This window comes from Culex pipiens, chromosome 1 (genome assembly GCF_016801865.2).
Source record: "Culex pipiens pallens isolate TS chromosome 1, TS_CPP_V2, whole genome shotgun sequence".
Lineage (NCBI taxonomy): Eukaryota > Metazoa > Arthropoda > Insecta > Diptera > Culicidae > Culex > Culex pipiens.
In genome coordinates this window covers 12,765,850-12,786,032 of record NC_068937.1, presented here as the reverse complement: position 1 = coordinate 12,786,032, position 20,183 = coordinate 12,765,850, and the positions used below count along the sequence as shown (strand labels likewise).

At 37.5% G+C, this 20,183-nt stretch overlaps 1 protein-coding gene across 2 annotated transcripts in view; it reads left to right on the top strand.

The window, feature by feature from the left end:
• The first annotated feature begins 404 nt into the window (after positions 1 to 404).
• Positions 405 to 20,183, top strand: part of LOC120430913 (transmembrane protein 47) — a 113,966-nt gene continuing 94,187 nt past the window's right edge. The window contains exons 1-2 of one of the 2 annotated variants that reach the window (XM_052708249.1): positions 405 to 481; positions 921 to 1,186. In XM_052708249.1, the coding sequence (XP_052564209.1) occupies positions 1,038 to 1,186 (149 nt within the window). In that variant the 5' untranslated portion in view covers positions 405 to 481; positions 921 to 1,037. Of the gene's footprint in view, positions 482 to 920; positions 1,187 to 20,183 lie in introns of those variants that run through there. The other variant, XM_052708245.1, reaches the window with a different exon arrangement.

Genomic DNA, 20,183 nt, shown 5'->3' with positions numbered 1-20,183 from the left:
AATGCTGAAGACAACATACAAATGAATCTGGATTTGTTCATAAAAACCCGAAAAATTCTAAAAAACGCTCCATCTATCAACATAAATTTGCAACTCAGAGAAAAGTTCACGTTATACCAGTCAAATGCAGCTTTTTCCAAACTTTCGTAAGCTTTTCAGAGCTTTATCAAGCTTTATCCCGCCTAACTTGCACACAAGTTGCTTGAAAGTATTCCCTCCAAATAATTTTCTTGTGCAATTCCCGTAAATCACCAACACAAACAGCTGTTCACATCGCTCCCCCAAAAAACAAGAGCGAGAGCGTGAGAGCAATCGCAAAACAAAAGGAGAAAGTCCCACTCTCTCACTTGCAACGTTGACAACCGCTGCGGACCCGTTTATTCTCGCAACGCGAGTTCAGTTTCGAAAGAGCTTCGTCGGCGGCAAGTTCTCTTTTTATTTCTCGTGTCTCCTTAACGTCGGTGCGTGCTCGGTTCGCCAGGTTCGAATTTTTTGCCCTTTTTCAGCTCTATTATTGCTTCGTCCCTCTCTTCCTCACTCGCCGCACCGTTCCATCCACGTGTTGTAAAGTTTTGCATTTTCGGCTGGAGAAGCGGGAGGGAGGAGGAGGTGGGCAGAGTGAGAGAAAATCAATTCTTGCTGTCAAAGAGAGCGGTTTTATGACAGCGTGCGGAGGCGTTTCCATGGTGAGAGAGCTTCCTGTAGGCTGTCATAAAACTCGGCGGGATTGGCCCCGCGGGGCAGCGCGCTAGCGCTGGCTGAACGAGATTCTTGGGCCGTTCTTTTTGATTTTCGTATTTTTTTTCGGCGGGGAAATTTTTTGATTTCGTGACATTCGGTGACGTGCGTGCGTGCGTGAAGTTCGTGCGATCCCTCGTGGTTTCCCGTTTCGAGAAGCTCATCAAGGTTTCCTCTGGCAGGTTTCTTGGGGCGAGAAAGTGTCTGTGATTCCCGGAGAAGGGTTCCGTTGCTCAAGGCGAGACGACGAAAGTGAAATTTCCTCAAAAGCAAGAAAAGTTGGCTGCGACACAAGTGAAATGTCAAAAGTGCTCACGGGGAAAGGCGATGACTACTACCAGCGCCAGCTTGGATTGAGCGGAGTGCAGTCGTCCTTCGATGCCGACTCCCTGCCCGACTACAGCGAGTTCGACTCGGAGTCCGTGACGCTGGACTACTTCAAGGAGAGGTAAACAAAGCCCGCTTCCAAAACAAAAACAACAACAATGCCTGGTCAAAACACTCCAAACAAGGAGATTCGCCCTGTTTGCGGCGGCGGACCCTTACGCGAGTTTGACTGTGTGTGTGTGACGCTGCTAGAGCCCAAAATAGGGTCGGAAATTGGCGAAAGAGGCCGAAATCTTCCACAGCTGTGGGTGCGTGTGTGTTCCCGGTTTTGCTGGCTGCTGAAAATCGCTTTTGTTTAGATTTTTTCTCGCCCAACTCCAATTGCATCAAGCTTGACGGTGTGAGTGCTTTGCTGAAGAATTCCGTGTGCGCGCGCTAGTGTTGGTGTGTTTGTGTTTTGCATTTTTTTGCAATGTTGCATTAGACCAGTTCTGAACCAAAATACGGACCCAACTTTTGTCCATACAGACACGCGGTTATTTTCGTCATCGCGCCAAGGTGCGCTTAAAAATAGAAACAATAATTAGACAAATCGCGCGAGCGAGAGCGGGCTTGCTCAATATTATTTGCGTGAGATTTTTTCTCATGTGTCAAGCTGCTGCTGTGTACATTGGACCTTTCACCCACACCAACGAGGTGAACAGACACGCGGGCGCAACAGACGTTGCGCACACATACAGGTGCAGGAGCGGGAGGGAAAACATTTGTCCAATTGGAAGTGGTGCCAGGCGATGTAAACAATGGATTTGAGAGCGAAGAATGTGGAGTTGTTACCGCGAAGTTTGGATTTTTTGTATATGAAGAATTCAGATTAGGTGACAACAACAACAAAAATCGGAGTTGTTGACAACGGTGACTATTTTGACAACTAAGAGTATGGAGCTTCTGACAACTAAGAATTTCTTGACTTTTTTTTTGATAAGGTCCTATAAACAAATGTAAACAGTGAGTGTATCCCTTTCACACCTTATGTCAAAGTCCATCGGAGTAAGCGGGATACACTCAATGTTTACATTTGTTTATAGGACCTTATCAAAAAAAACTCAAGATTTGGACTTTTGAAACAAAGAGTTTGGAGTTGCTGACAACGGAGAATTTTGCTATCTTGACAACAAAGATTTCTTACCGATTGACAATGAAGTGTTTGGATCTTTTGACAACTAAGAATATGGAGCTGCTGACAACAAAGATTTCGGATCGATTGGGAATGCAGTGTTTGGATCTTTTGACAACTAAGAGAACGGAGCATTTGACAACTAAGAATTCGGACCTCTTGAAACAATGTGGAGTTGCTGACAACGGAGAATTTTGCTTTCTTGACAACGAAATTTTTCTCCGATTGAAAATGAACTGTTTGGATTTTTTGACAACTAAGAGTATGGATCTTTTGACAACTAAGAATTCGGACTACTTGAAACAGAGTGTTTGGAGTTGCTGACAACAAAGATTTCGGATCGATTGGGAATGAAGTGTTTGGATCTTTTGACAACTAAGAGTACGGAGCTTTTGACAACTAAGAATTCACAACTAAGAATTCGGACCTCTTGAAACTAAGAGTTTGTAGTTGCTAACAATGGAGAATTTTGCTTTCTTGACAACAAAGATTTCTCACCGATTGACAATGAACTGTTTGGATCTTTTGACAACTAAGAGTATGGAGCTTTTGACAACTAAGAATTCGGACTTCTTGTAACTAAGAGTTTGTAGCTGCTGACAACGGAAAATTTGGATTTCTTGACAACAAAGATTTCGGATCGATTAGCAATGAAGTATTTGGATCTTGTGACAACTAAGAGTATGGAGATTTTGACAACTAAGCTTCGGACCTCTTGGAACAAAGAGTTTGGAGTTGCGAAATCGGTTTCTCATTTTTTGTTGTTATTTTATGTCACGGGTGCCGGATCACAAAAAAATTACTCATGTGAATTTGCTTCAAACAGCTATTTAAAACAATTCAGATGATTCCGACCGATATTTTCCAATCAAAATTCAAACAATCAGTTCTGGAAAAGTCAATCGAAATTCCGTTTAAGTGATGACATGCCTTGGCAGAGTTGCCAGATCATCCAAATTCATCCAAATAAAACCAGATGATTTAAGACTCCTTGTAAATACAAACAGACGAGTTTCAGATGACTTTTCAGATGACTTTGAAAAAGTTGTTTTCTCTTAAGTAGCAGTATGTTAAGACTGTGTTGCCATATCTCCAAAATGTGACGATCCTTCAAATATCTATCCATAAATTGTAAGATAATTCTGGAAATAATGTGTATTCACACTGAAAGTTTTGGAATATTCTCTTTTCGAATATTCGAATAAATTCATGATAGAACTGGCATGTCTTAAAAGCATTTAATTTGTTGATACATTTATTCAAATACTTATCAATCAAAATACACTTAAAATCATTTCGGAAGTCAATTACAATTCAAAATTGGCAATACTGATTGGCAGGGTTGCAAGATTTGAAAAAAATGTACGACTAATCAAAAAGACCTTTACACGTCGGAGTAGAAAAGTATTTAATCATTCGTAATAAACAGTTTACAAAAATATCACTTAAGTAGTGATGTTATATGACAGGGTTGCCAGATCATCGAAACTTTTTTCTCTTCGAAATAGTCTATCAAAATTAATATCAACTAGGAATTAATGATCATTCAACTTCATGACATTTGGATCTAAAACAAGCCAATTTCCCCTAAATTTTCCATTAATTCCACTTTGACGATAACCTATGGCAGGGTTGCCAGATTATCAATCTTTATAACTAAATAAACAACAACTATTTTTATTGTCAATTATTTTTTTTCTCAAATTTTATTTTTAGAATTTTAAAGATTTTTCAAGATTTTCAAGATTTTCAAGATTTTCAAGATTTTCAATATTTTCAAGATTTTCAAGATTTTCAAGATTTTCAAAATTTTCAAGATTTTCCAGATTTTCAAAATTTTCAAGATTTTCAAGATTTTCAAGATTTCAAGATTTTCAAGATTTTCAAGATTTTCAAAATTTTCAAGATTTTCAAAATTTTCAAGATTTTCAAGATTTTCAAGATTTTGAAGATTTTCAAGGTTTTTCAAGATTTTCAAGATTTTGAAGATTTTCACGATTTTCAAGATTTTCAAGATTTTCAAGATTTTCAAGATTTTCAAGATTGTCAAATTCTCAAGATTTTCAATATTTCAAGATTTTCAAGATTTTCAAGATTTTCAAGATTTTCAAGATTTTCAAGATTTTCAAGATTTTCAAGATTTTCAAGATTTTCAAGTTTTTCAAGATTTTCAAGATTTCAAGATTGTCAAGATTGTCAAGATTGTCAAGATTTTCAAGATTTTCAAGATTTTCAAGATTCTCAAGATTTTCAAAATTTTCAAGATTTTCAAGATTTTCAAAATTTTCAAGATTTTCAAGATTTTCAAGATTTTCAAGATTTTCAAGGTTTTTCAAGATTTTCAAGATTTTGAAGATTTTCACGATTTTCAAAATTTTCAAGATTTTCAAGATTTTTAAGATTTTCAAGATTTTCAAGATTTTCAAGATTTTCAAGATGTTGAGACAGGCGGGAAGGTGCTACTCCGGGCACCGTTTTCGTGAGCAGGGCGAAATAAAATTCTTCTATTTCCCACATGCTACAAAACTGTAATTTATTAAATAAATGAATTACAATCAGAACGTTCACAATTTAACAATAAACTTACAATTATGGTGTCTTTTCGCAGCTGACCTGTCCAGCTGCGCCCGTGCTCCCGCTTGCTCAGATTGTTTTGATTCTTCTAATCGTTTGCCAAGCGACAGCACGGGCACCAGTCAAACAAAACAAACACTAACACTGACGTAGAACGAGGGGACTGCTTCGGCCGTATTTGGGACGTGCTCCGTCGCAACACAAGATTTTTAAGATTTTCAAGATTTTCAAGATATTCAAGATTTTAAGGATTTTCAAGATTTTCAAGATTTTGAATATTTTAAGAATTCGGAACTCTTGAAACACAACAAAAAGTTGAGGTTCTCTGGCATCACTGACGACTCCGTTCGCCACAACACGCAAGATTCCACCAAACAAACAAAAAAACGCCAGCAGCCGATTCATCACCGTAAGCCTCTTACACCAACCACTCAAGAGTTCGGAGGGGAGACGCGTCTCGGCCGATATCAATCTACACCGAGTGAAAAATTAAGCCGTTTATTCTCACGACTCTTGCCCGACATGTCGTGAACCCCGAGACGACTGTGTTGACAGACTCACTCAGCTCGCACAGACGACACAGAACTACGACGAAGACGATTAGTGTGAATCGATTCAACGAGCAGTTATTCAAGGAGGGGAACATGACGTCACCCCCTCGCTCGGTTTGGCCAAACCACTTTCGATCTTTCGAAAATACTGCACTTGACAATCTCAAGTGGGTTTCCAATCGGAACCGGCTGGAGTTTGCTGCGTACATTTGAATACCTACTCAACCGAAGCAAAGAGGCAGGATCTGGTTCTGACAGGCACTGGAACTATTCACCCAGCATGAAGTTATGAACGAGGGGGGTTAAAATTCAAAACAAAGAGCCTCGCCTCAAATTACCGCAAACAAGTGCCCCGTTTTCTACGCAACAGGGTCGTGGAGGACCTGTGTGCAACGCCACCACTCCGGAATGGTATAGAGTCTCCTTGACCCAGATGGCTGGCGTCGTCGACGGCGTTGGTTTACCGGAGGCATGAAGCTCCGATGAGGGCTGCACGCGAACCTCAACGCTTGACATGATTTTTGTGCTGTTTGCTTTTCGAACTGAAATGAGATGGTTCTGTTTTTGGAATAATCGTTTTCGAGGGTCGTGTTGAGAGCTTAAAAATAGCTCGTGGCGTGGAAGCGAAAGGCATGAAACCCTTCAACAAATGTTTGAATCGTTGACTGTGTTGAATTTCAATTATTTAACTTTCAAAACATCTATTTGAATCTGGATTTGATTATTCCACTATTTCAAATAAATACATTCTCAAGTCTAGCAAAGTCCTTCTAGCTTTTTTGTTAGTACTTTTTCTAAATGACAGATGACAGTTGACAGTTGACAAAATTGTTAGTAAAATAAACTAAAAACGTACTTACCAGTCAGTTCAACATTTAAAACGTACTTACCCCTTCACTCCATCAAGCTCAACTTTTAACCGATTTCATCCCTAGAGCTTAAACCTTGAAGTCCGTACTTGAAAAGCAATTCTGCAAATCACGCCCTAAACTCCCAACTCAACACGAATCACTTTTCTAAGCAGTGACAAATTGCTGGAGGGGTCAACACAAAAAGTAAACTTTCAAATTGCTCTGAATAATGTAATCTTTGGGCCCTGCCAAAAATCTGCGCCACCGGCCAAACCGTCACGTTTTCCTGGAAGGGACACAACATCTGCAATTTTGCGCAAATTGTCCCCCTCCCCTCTATCATTCTTGACCGCTCAGCTTTTTTCCCCCGCTCCGCTCAAATTCCGCCCAAATTAAGGGCGCACTTCATCACGAGAGAAGCAAAAAAAACCCGGCGAGCAAAATAAGTAATCCAATTCCTAACAAAGGCATTTTGTTTTATTATTTATGGACCATAGAGCTGGACAATTTGTAGCAGACGCGAGAGAGGGAAAAGTCCATTTCCAACGCGTAGAGCGAAAAAAAAGGAAAGTCATCTTAATCTCGGCAATGATTTCCCACCATCAACACAAACACACGCGCGAACTGTGTGTGTGTGTGGCAGGTCATTGTTATCGCCCATCAACACTCAAGCACAAACGCAAGTACTAAGTTGAGGTTCGGCCATTGGCCTGATTCCCAAGCTCAACGTTAATCCGGACGTACACGAAATGGCAGCAGTTCAAGTACGGTAGCCAGTTGGTCAAAGGTCTTGAGTGGCCGAGTTAGCAGCACAGCTGTCAGAATTGTCACTTAGGTGATTTTTGCTAGTTGTGTAGACCCATGCAGCAAGTTTGAACTCAAAATTTTGTTAGAGTGTAGTGTATTTGGTTCATTAGTATAGTAGTGTTCATTTGACAACATCACAAAATAACAATATTTATGTTTGGTCTGACAGATTTTGGATTTTGAAAAACCTTGCAGCAAAATTCGTAACAATAACCTACAATTTTGTCAAATTTAGTAAAAAAATTTATCAGCTGAAAGTCCAAATAATTGGCTGATTTTGAAAACCTTTGTAGCAAAATTTGAAAATATAACCTAAAATGTGATCAGAGTGTATGAAGAACATATGACAGATAAACGTCTCAATAATCTTTTTGCAATTCCGTCGAGAAACTACTTACATTTCCTGTCATTCTTGAACGACGAAATGGCCTACTTTTCTGTTCCAAAAATAACAGAATCGAATAGCAACACTTTTCAAAATAAATGCTGAAAAGTTCTACTTTTCACCACTGAAATGGGTGCTGAAAAGTTGAACTTTTCAGCACTAGTTTCGAAAAGTAACACTTTTCAACATTTTTTTATTTAAGCGATTTATTGACAAAAAACATGAAAATTTGACTTAAAATTGCACTGAATGGGTGTTTTTCGGAATTGCAAAAAATGTTGTATGGAACTCGTTGCAAAACTTTATTTTTTCAGCACTCGTCGTATTTATCCAACTCGGTGAACCTCGTACGACTCGTGCTGAAAAAATCTTCTTTTTGCAACTTGTTGCATAAACTACTATTATGATGTTTGGTTTGATAGACATTAGATGGTTTTGGAAACCCTTGCATTTAAAATTAAACAGAAAAATCGCTCTTATTGTATAAAAACATTGTTAAAACTGTATTTGGTAATTCTCTTAAAACACAAATTTTATTCAAGAGTGTAATGCATTTGGCAGCTAAACATCAAAAAAATTTACAACTTGTCTAATTTGCCAGATATAGACTCTTTTTATCAGGTTGGATCAGCGACTCCGACGTCGACTGCGGCTTCTGACAAATTTAGCAACACTGACACCTACTCTAGCTCTCTAAAAAGACTCGATTCGACCAACTCCGACTCAAACAATAACTATCAATCAAAATTGTTGATAATTGGCCTGCTGTCAAACTCTGTTTTCCAAAAAACAACATTTTCAAATCGTTTTAATTAAATGTTCAAAAATCATAATTTAAGCTCAAAATCGAAGCATACTTTCAATTTCAAAATTTTTGGTCATCACTAGTCAGATCACTAATTCATACAAGATGAAAAATCAATAGTATAGGTCAAATTATAAGTATATTTTTAATTTCAAGTCAATAAGTCATCACCAGCCAGAGCACTGATTCATTCAAGTTTGAAAATCGTTAATTTATGTCCAAATCAAATAATATTTTCAATTTGAAGACAATTGGTCACCACCAGCTTGAGCACAAATTCATAAAAGTTGTGAAATCGATAGTTTAGGTCAAAATCAAATAATATATTCAATTTCAAGTCGATTGGTTATTACCAGCCACAGCACAAATTCATACAAGTTGTGAAATCGATATTTTAGGTCAAAATCAAATAATATTTTCAATTTCAAGTCGATTGGTCATCACCAGCAAGAGCACAAATTCATGCAAGTTGGAAAATCAATAATTTATGTCCAAATCAAATAATATTTTTAATTTCAAGTCGATTGGTCATCACCAGCCAGAGCACTAATTCATGGAAGTTCGAAAATCAAAAGTTTAGGTCAAAATTGAATAATATTTTCAAATTCAAGTCGACTGGTCATCACCAGCCGGAGCACTAATTCATGGATGTTGAGAAATCAATATTTTAAGTCAAAATCAAATGATGTTTTCAATTTCTTGTCGATTAGCCACCACCAGCCAGAGCACTAATTCATGCAAGTTGGAAAATCATAAATTTATGTCCGAATCAAATAATATTTCCAATTGTAAGTGGATTGGTCATCACCATCTAGAGCACTAAATCATACAAGTTGTAAAATCAATAGTTCAGGTCAAAATCTAACTACATTTTCAATTTCAAGTCGATTAGTCATCACCAGCCAGAGCACTCATTCATAAAAATTTTAAATTCACTTAAACTTGATCTAAGGTTATCAAGGGATTACAAAAAAAAAGTAACGGTTTTTTTTGTATGGAAATTTGCCCTTGGAGCACTAAATGGTACAACATTTTTCTCTAAATTTTGACCCAAAAAACATTAAAACATTTGAATCTATATTTTTTTTTTTTTTTGTATGGGAGCACTAAATAGCACAAATTTTTCTCTTAACTATGACCCAAAAAATCAACATGGCGGCATGTGTAACCTGACGTGAACGTCAATTTTTTTTGTATGGAAATTTGAAGAGCCCTTTTTTGCCCTTGGAGTAGCGCTAATTTTTCTAAAAATTTTGACCCCAACAATTCAAAATGGCGGCTTCTGTTACCTGAAACTGACTGAGCAAGATTTATACAATAAATTCGTTAATTAACCGATCATCTAGCGAAATTTGTTGCATATTTTTTTAGACTGGAGGCCATGAATAAGATTTCTAGATTAAATTTTCAAAACAACCTATCCCTCATGGATTTCCTATGCAGATAGGACCTTTTGAAAATTTAATCTAGATTTGTCCTACACTTTTCTAAACCGCAGAGCAAGACTAGGAACACAATTTTTCAAATGACTTATAAGCAGCATTTGTCCCATTTTTGTCTCAAAGGTGTCCAAGTTCAACAAGATGAGCTATTTTGGTCATGAGACAATGTTTGTCCCATGTTCTTCAATGTATAAAGTGACAAATTAGCTGAGTTCGTCCCACATATTTTTTTGAACGGATAATGATAGTGAGCATAGGGTAAGATTTGTCTCAGATCTGTCTCAGATTTTTCTAACAGAAAACAGTTTCGTTTTTGGCCATTTGGCAGAACTTGTCTCACAAGCACTTCAAACACTGTATGGCATAAGGGTAAATATTGTCTCACAATTTTGCCCAAGAGCTTTTAAGTGCCCTTCTGTTGAGCTTGTCTCAAAAATTTCTATCACAAGTTTTATAGTTTGAAAATAAACATGCCCATAGGTCCAATTTTGTCCCACCATTATTCTTTCTAGTCCAAAAACTATGAACAACAAACGAAGCCACCACAAACGCGTTTTCAAAACAACCTCCCCCACATTATTTATCGAAAACTTCCCAAACAACAACAACATCCCCCTTCTCTAACCAAGCTTAGAACTACAAACTGCATCTACAATTCTCAATGTGTTTAGTTGGCTTCCGTTCAACATTCCTTGGGTATGCGAAATTGGAATCTATGGCCCGCGGTGGTGAGTACAAAACGGTTCCCGGTTGCGATTCTCGCCGCCGCCAACAAAAGACCCGACTTGTAATCCAACACACAGTTGAACAAATACGCGCGCACATACATACAAAAACAAGTATGAATTGCACAACGACCACGGAAATGTGTGACGCGGCTGCTCGCGATTACACACGAATCGTGTAAACGAGATTAAGGTAAAAACGGTGTTAACCCTTGCACGCTGAAGGGAAGTTGGACGGTTTTTGAGTTTAAGAGTGAGGTTTTTGCTGCATGGGTTCTGGAAAAATCATGAATTTTGTGATTAAAGACAATTTTGACAGTTTGAGACTGTCAAAATTTTGGTTAAACAGTTTAAGAACTGTCAAAAATACACGCTACCGCAAAAGTACCTATTTTTGAGTTCAAACGTCACTTTTGCTGCACGGACCCGACAGGGTCACCTTCAGAACGTTGGCATTTGACCACACCGTGGTAATGCCGGAGGTGCACATAGAGAAAGTACGTACGGAACATTACGTGTGCGGTCTTGTGGAGCGCATTCCGAGATGAGAAATGAGATTGTACACCGAGCTCAGATGCTTTTTTGGAAACAAAGTTTAATGTGGTCAGCGCTTTTCGGGATGGTTTTGTGTGTCCACCAGTGATGAGTTATGACCCCAGGTCACGCCCGTAACTTTCCCACTTTGCATAATCACGTTCGGGATGGTACTTAACCTAGAAGAGCGAGCGCTAGCGGGCGCTGATGAATTGAGCATCTCTACACGGGGCTATCAAATGACAGGCGCTACTGTCTGTCTTCCGAGCCTAGGTTTAGTGAGTGTTTGTGTGATGAACCGTAAAATCGACCGAAAGTACCAATAAAATGCGAGACTAGAGAGAAAGAAATTCCTCGTCACGGCGCGCGTTTTCTTTTCCCGTCACCGGGATTTTTTGTCGGCGGGTAATTTAAGCAGCCGAAAGAGCGCCAGCTTTTTGATCGTCACCGGCTTTGGTTGACGCGTTGACCTTTGGCGGGAAAGTCCGGCGGCGAAAGAGTGGTAGATTTGCTTGGCATAGCGTGTTTTATACAAAACTTTTAATATCTGTTAATTTTAATACAATTTGACCATAGTTGGAATTTAGTTTACAAATTTGCTGCATGGGTTTCCAAAATGTGCCAACATCTGTCAAACCCGTTTAACCGTAAATGTCTATGATTATTTTGACGCTTAGCTGTCAAATTTTCTACACTCTTATGCATCCTCATCGAATTTTGAGCTCAAACTTCAGTTTTGCTGCATGGGTTTATACAAAAAAAAACTTTTCGTAGAGTCGACGAATTATGAGAAGCTGGAGTCGTAGTCGGATTTGATAAATTTCCACATAAGGGGGATGCAAAACCGAGACGTTAGTTATTAGCACAGAGATTATGAGATTTGGGCTATATGAGAGTTTGGTACGGTATGTCCACGCATCCTTCCTCTTCTGTAGATTCTGTGTAATGTGAATCCGTTCTCAGAATCGTCTCTGTGGTATACACAACGTAGTTGGGCTGGCCGCTTTAATTTTTGTAATAACTTTTCGGGTGTTCTCGGATGAACTTCAATTATTTATATTGACAAGAAAAGTGCTTGGGGAGTAATAAAATCACAAGACTTTCCAGCATGCTTTCATCGGACTGGCTGCGTTTGTGTTAGATTGGATTAGATTGGATTAGAGATTATGTGATTTGGGCTATGTGGAAACGTTGGCTATAATCCTATGAAAAATCATCCAATAATAGTGATTTTGAATCGGGATTAAGAAAAAAACGTATTTTCCTGTATTTTGAAAATGCAATTTATTCTCGAAAAAGCAAAAAAAATTTTTTTTTTTTTGCAATATGGGTTTCAAATGGTCAAGATTTTTCATACATTTTTTTAAAGTATTTTTGCGTACCAATCCAAAGGACGGAGGATCGAACCCCGCCTCGAGAGACTTAGATTTTTCGTTCATATTCATCATTTCAAATTTATGTGTTCTTAACTTTCTCGTTGGGAACAGATGGGAATCTCCCTGTACATTTTTTTTTAGTACTCAAAACACAAAACTATGTATTTTCGAAAAAATACTAAACATTTCATTTGTTCACAATATGGGTATCAAATGATCGTTATATTTTCATACATTTCGAAAGCTATACTACAATTTTTGGAAAATACTCTTAATTTTCACAAGACCACGTATTTTCGAAAAAAAAAGTACTCATAATTTCAGTTTTTCACAATATGGTTATCAAATGATTGGAATTTTTCAAACATTTCGATAGCTATACTATTTTTTGTGAAATACTACAAATTTTCACAAAACTACGTTTTTTTGAAGAAAAAAAATAAATTGGTTAGAAAATGGGTAACAAATGATCGGAAATTATTCATACATTTTGATGGATTTTTTTAAATACTCAAAATTTTACAAAACTACGTACTTTTTAAAAAATACTAAAAAACAGTTTTTACTACATGGGTATCAAATGATCGGAAATTTAGCATAACTTTTGAATGTTATAATACTTTTCTGAGAGTACTCAAATATTTCACAAATTTACTTATTTTCAAAAAAAATAATCAACATTTGTTTTTTTTTTAAATATGGGTATAAAATACGTGTTTTTTAAAAAATTATTCAAAATTTTACTTTTTACAATATGGATATCAAATGATCAAGAATTTTGCAGTCATACTAGAATTTTGTCATGCAGCAACCTCTACAAGTTACTTGTAAGAATGGAACAATTGTTTCACTTTAGAGCAATTCCAGCTCAAATCAGGATTTTTTCTGGTACTTTTGTACCAGACCCTCTCCGATTTCAATGAAGCTTTTTAGTTATGTTATCCTAGGCATATATAAGCCATTTTTGTGTATATGGAGCCAATTGTACTCGAAAATGACATTTGAGAAGGGCGTGAGTAATTTAAATATTTTTGTATTTTTTAATTTAAAAATTACTCTAACTCAAAGCCGTTGCATCGTATCAAAAAGTGGTCAAAGACAAACTTGTAGGAAATTGGACGGTCTTTCTGAAAAAAAATACACTGAAAGAAAAATACACGCCACTTCCAAGAGATTTTTCAATTTAAAATTTTTACGTTCAGACCACTTTTCAAAAAAACAGTTTTAGTAAATGATTTTTGTATTTTTTTTAGGAAAGACATACCATCCTGCATTTTTCGTGAGTTTTTTTGTAACATTTCAGGCTACTTCCTCAAAAAATTTTAACAAAAAAAATCGTGACATCACCTTCAAATTTAAATTTTGAACTTAAAAATTGAAAAATTTCATTGAATGGGACAACAGAGGTCGTTTGGGCATAATTGGTTATGTCAACTGTGATGGAAAAAACACTATTGGGACAAATCTTGTTAAAAAAGCATACTTAACTTGAGACGACAACCTACCATGTGATAGTGGGACAATCCATGTCTTATGGTCAAGAAATGTTTAAAAGTATAGTGAGACAAGACTGCCTCAATGGTCTTTGAAAAATTCGGTCAATTGATTTGATACGCAGAAAACATTGGGACAAATGTTGTCCTATGGCCAAAATAAACTCCGCTAGTTGGTTATGAAAATTTCAGATACAATGTGGGACAGACCCTGCTCATTGGACATTGGAAATTCGTAGCCAAAATCTTGCCCTGCCGTATTGAAAAAAGTGGGACAAAAGTTGTCTTTTGGTCAATAAAGAAAATGGAGCAAACCTTGTGATCAATTGCCACAAAATTAGAGTAATATCTAGTGTGAAGTTTACAACGATTATGGGACAAACTTTACTAACTGATCATTGACATAATTAATCATTGTTATATAAATTTCAAGCTTCGATCATCAAATTATATTGAGACAAGTTTTACTGTTTTGCAATTTAAAATCCTGTACATTGACCATGAAAACTATTAGAAAATCGTTGCTTTGCAATTAGAAAATGGTGGGACAAACGTAGTCCTTTGGACATTAAAAAATGAGAAAAAATAATAATGAAACTCAGATGTAATACCAAGGAACTGATTTGGTTAGATAATCGTAGAAAGTTTGAGAAAATCATAACAAATCTTGTGAAAAATTCCACTGTTAGAAAATTACATCCTTTCGAGACAAATTTAACTTTTGATGCTTTGAAATCTTGTACATCGTCCTTTATACAAAAGTCATGCCTTGTAGCTTAGAAGAATATGGGACAAAAAAAAGTGGGACAAAATTTGTATTTTGGACTGTAAAAAAGTGAAAAAGCTTCCGGTGTAATTTAAATTTACAATTTCTAAGATATCCTTTCTGGCAACTTAAAATCATGCACATTTACCATGATAGAAAAGTCTTATTTAGCATTTTAGTAATGTGGGACAAAAGTTGTCATTTGGACATAAAAGAGAAAATGTCTGAGACAAATTGCGTTTATTGTCCAAACAATAACATTCTTTCGAGACAAGTTTTATTCTATGACAATTTGAAATATCTCACATTGCCCATGATAGAAAAGTCGTGTTTTGCAGTTTGAAAGAATATGGGACTAAAGTTGTCATTTGGACATTTGAATAAAAGATAAAAAAAAACAGCTTTTGAAATGGCATTATTGTGAGACAAGACTTTTCCATTGACATTTTTTTTTGTAAAGCACTGATCTTGGAAAAATATTGCAAAATCTGAAAGAGCGTGAGAAAAAAACAGTCTTTTGGTCTTTTAAGTCAAATCTTTGTTTCTGTTTAAAGATTATTTTGAAAAACGAAAGTTAGAGACAAACCCCCTTTTCTAGTCACACTTGCCCAAATTACCTTTCCCAAAAAAAGTAACGCATTAAATATTTCACCTCTCCCCGAAAAAATCGATTCCACTCAATTATTTCAATCTCATTAAGGGCTGCCTCGCCGAAAGCGACAAAGCGAAAAACAACAAAACCCCCCTTTACTTAAGCGCCAATGACCACCACCCTCAACCCTGACCACGGTTCCCGAACGGGTTGGTGTTTATTTTCCTTTTGACCCTTTGCTGCCGGGTTGGAATTAAAGGTCGGTGTCAGTCCGGTCACCGCGAAAAAGACAACACACACCCAGAGAGAGGGAAAATGAAAAAAAATACGGTGAAAAGCGCGCTTTTTTCGCCGCTGACAATGTTTGTCGAACTTTAAGCTGGTGACTTTTGGCACCACACTTTTCAAAAATGGGGTTGGGGCAAAAGGGACTTAAAGTAGGATTTGGGTGGCCACTTAGCAGACAATTTTCGGGACGATTTGGAAGCGTTTTCGCTTTTATTGGAAGGAAAGTAGCCTACTTTGAGGCGTTTTGTGAAATATGCCACCAGATGGCACTGCTCAAATAGAGGGTTCAGTTGGCAAACTTAAGGAGGATTTAGCCAGGGACTTATCAGTCAGTTTTGATTGATTCGTAAGCATTTAGGCTTTATTGAGAAGCCTACTTTAAGGGGTTTCAACAAAAATTGTCACTAGATGGCTCTGTTGGAAAATTGATGACAGTTGACAAACTGAAAGTTGGATTATGTTGAAAGCATATCCACTTTTTATTGCTAAAAATTTAATAATTATCATTCCAAAACATTTCATTTCAAATATGAAGCCTACCTTGAGGCGTTTTGATAAAAATGCCACTAGATGGCACTGTTCAAAATAAGCCACAGTCGACAAACTGAAAGGAGGATTAATTTGAAAACTTACCACAAACTACTGCTAAAAATTAAAGGCAATTCAATTGAATTTTAGAAGCCTACTTTATGGCGTTTTTAAAAAATGCCACTAGATGGCACTGCTCAAAACATATGACAGTAGGTAAACTGAAACTGAGAAGATGTCTGAATCTTATCCACTAATAATCTTCCCTTTAAATCAAATGCGATTTTGTTTCAATAAAGAAGCCTACTTTAAGGCGTTTTGATAAAATGGTCACTAGATGGCACTGCTCAAAGTTATCCACATCCATCAAAGAGATCGTTGGATTGAGTTGGAAACTTATCTACTTATTATAATTAAAAATTATGGTTATAAGCTATTGATTTTATTTGAAAGCGTTCCATTTCAACTAAGAAGCCTACTTTGAGGCGTTTTGATAAAAATGCCACTAGATGGCGCTGTTCAAAATTAATTTCACTGAACAAACTGGAATGCTATTAATTAATTATTAATTTAAAGGAATTTAATTCCAAATGAGAAGCCTACTTTAAGGTGTTCCAAAAATTGCCACTAGATGGCACTGCTCAGAATTTTCGACAATCGACCAACTTTCAGTAGGATTCAGCTAGAAACTGATCCTTTAATTATTGCTTTAAATTGACGGCGATTTAACTTCCACTGAGAAGCCTACTTTGAGGCGTTTCGACGAAAATGCCACTAGATGGCACTGCTAAAAATTAGCTACAGTCCTCGAATTTAAAGTAGGGTTAAGCTGAAAACTTATTCTCGAATTATTGCTATAAATTGAAGGCAATCTCATTTCAATTGAGCAGCCTACTTTAAGGCACTTCAATAAAAACCCCACTAGATGGCACTGCTCGACGGTTGCCAAACTTCCCCAATAAAACATGATTAATTTCGCGTATGTGGCGGCCTGGCGGCCGGAAAACTTTTTCGATAAAAAACGTGAAATCCGGTGTCGCACTCGGGGACATGCATTTTTGACACCGTGTCGTCGGATGTTCCGGGCCACCCCCGAGGGGGGTTGTTCAGACGTTCGTTCTACACCGCAAAAAAGAGGTAGAGACGGGGAGGGTAGTTCATTTCAATTTCGGCACTTTGAAGCGGGTGCTCATACGCTCGAAAAGGGGAAAAACCGCAAATGTTCACCAAACTTGCAAACCGGGCAACTAGTTGGCAGTCAGGTCGTCGGGTTACACCTTTCTTTGCGGTGCGGTTTACGCCTGGATTCCCCCCATGAAACAGGTTCGAGTCGCTCAAGAAGGGCAGAACTGCCGACAAAGTCGCAGTGAAACCGCAGAAAAACGGACTGTCATCGTTTCTGTGGGCACGCGGTGGAACTACAGAACCTGGTTCTGCAGATGGTCCCGGCATGACCTGGCGATGTTTGACCGTGTAAAACGGTCGCGTCAGCAAGTTTGGAGCAGGAAGATGATAGGTGCAAGGTTGGTTCAAATTATGACCGCGAGATGTCGTGACAGAGAAATTTAAACTGATCTTGAAGAACCCCTGAACAACTTTGTAGAAGACCGCAAATTGATACGACGTAACCTAACAAAGCTAGAGACTAAAAACTGAGTTTTTCGGACTATAACTTTGCAGGATTACGTCCAATCGCCTTGCGGTCTTCTACAAAGTTTTTATTCGTTCCTCCAAGAATTTAGTTGTGATTTTTTTAGTACTTTATTGTGACTTATTTCAATGTTAAATTAAATTTGCAGAATTTTTTGACAGTTGGACCAACCTAGCGCCTAAAAGTATGTCTGGCTTGGCTGTAAAAAGTGCCAAATAAGGCATCAGTCAGCAGATTGTCGCAGTACTTGCTCGCTTCTGGTGGTGACAAATGTCCTGCTAAAGAGGTTCGTGTAGGTTTTGGATGGTTGCTTTGCCAGTAGCATACTTCCAGGCGCCAAATGACCTAATTCTTTGATTGGATATTTCTTGAAATTGAAAAAAAGCTATTTGCTTTGAATTCCAATTCCGACTTGCAAACATTCAGGCGAAAACTCGATCGGATTACACGACTGGCCAAGTTTGCCTACTTTCAGGCGGAAATCCACCTCTCCAAATCTACTGGCGCCGAAACTTCATTGCATGTGGGCTAATCCTTGCCCGGTCTCACTGCTATTGGCCAATCGAATGATTAATGGAGCCCACCCTCCTCCTCCTCCTCCTCCTCGCTTGATTTGACCAAACTGATAAGGCCAGGAACTAGCCCCGGAGAGCTTAGGGGGAGGGCAAAACCGAGCACCAAAACATGGCTCCTCGATTTCCAGGACTCTCGATGGAAATGGAAGTGGTTGCCAGCACAAAAAGTGTGGCCAGTTTGGGACTGGCAGCAGCAAGAACTACTACACCTCCAGAGAGGTGATTTATTTGCACAGGAGTGAGGGTGAACGAGATAAATTTTGCGTGACCATAAACATGGTTTTGGCTCACACACCGAAAGCCCCCGACACAAGTTCCCGTTCCGGGATCGGTCAGCGTGTGTGTGTGCTGCTGGTTGCATACGGTGCGGAGATCCATGGCAAAGTGATGAAAGTAAACAATTTTTGGTTGGTTTAAAATGATATTTTTATGTCTTCTCACATTTTAGAACACTAATTACAAGTGTTTTGACATGTCGCATTCCATATTTAAAAACTGCACAAAATTACTCCAGATGGTCCCGGAATCCGGATTGGCCGGAACTGGCCACTTTGACCAGATGACCCGAAATTGAAATTATAAATTATTCTTGCATTTTGGAACACTCATTACAATTATTTTGACATGTCGTTTTACATATTTTCAACCTTTAGCAAAGTGTCCCAGTTGGGACTGGAATCCGGATTGGCCGGGACTGGCCACTTTGGCTAGGTAGCCGGAAACTGATGTTTTAGCGTCTTCTGACATTTCAACAATACTCATCACAAGTGTTTCGACATGTCACATGATATATGCGACCATTTTAAACGATCACCCCACTTGAGACCAGAATTCTAGATTAAATTTTCAAAACAACCTATCCCTCATGGGTTTCCTATGCAGATAGGGCCTTTTGAAAATTTAATCGAGAATTCCGGATTTACACTTTTTTGGAAATCTCGAACCCACCCCCCCCCTACCACCCCCCCCCCCCCCTTCGTGGACAATTGTCCATGCAAAAAAAAAAATTGTATGAAGCGTGGGCCCTGGGGTACGAGGCCATTTTTGCAGGATGATGTACTCGGGTAATGACTACAAGATTCATATTATTTCCAGAACAGTTCTAAGATAAAATCTGATCAATATGACCAAATATTTTAAATCGGAAAATTACTATCCGGAATATCTCCGGTAAACCTGGACCAAATGTTTGTCCCTTCTGACAGTTGAAAAAAAAAACAAACAAAAATTACCTATCTCGTTTTTGAAATATTGGTCAGTTAATTTTTTTTTTATTGTTTGTACAGTCCAGACTCGATAATTCGAAGGCCTCGGAAAAAATCACTTCGGATAATGGAATGACGAAAAAAAAAATTTTTCGATGTCTAATTTTTGATTGTAAAGCTTAGGTAATCTACGCTTAAATGATTTAGAATGTTTAAATCCAAGATGACGTCCAAAATGGCGGTTATGCAATATTGAAAAAATGCATTTTCTTTTTTAATAGGCAATCAACAACTCAAGTTTTACTAAAATGGGATCGTGGAACTCCATATTAAAAAAAAATTATCAAGAAAATGAAAAAAATACGATTTTTTTTGTTCGTGATTTGATTATTCGAAGCCCCATACAAACCTTCGGATAATCGAACTTCGGATAGTCGAGTCTGGACTGTATTTAAATTTGATATGAATTGGTTTTTTGCACTGATTTTTTGTGTATTTTTTATAGGATTCCATTTACCATTCAAATTTGAAAAAAAAGTCTGTTGGTAAAACTTATATTTTTTATAATAATGTTATCACTTCTAGTGTTATGTTCTCTTTTCATTGCCGTTATCTGAAATTTTTAACTTTTCGTTTATTTGGAATCATTTCAAGTTTAAAATTGTTTCCACTGTTAAAAATCAGGCTAACTTTTTGATGATTTTCATTTTCTCTTCTATTAAATATTATGTTTCCACATGTTTCCTTCTATTCAATGTCATATTTTTATTTATACTTATGTTTTGATTTGATAACT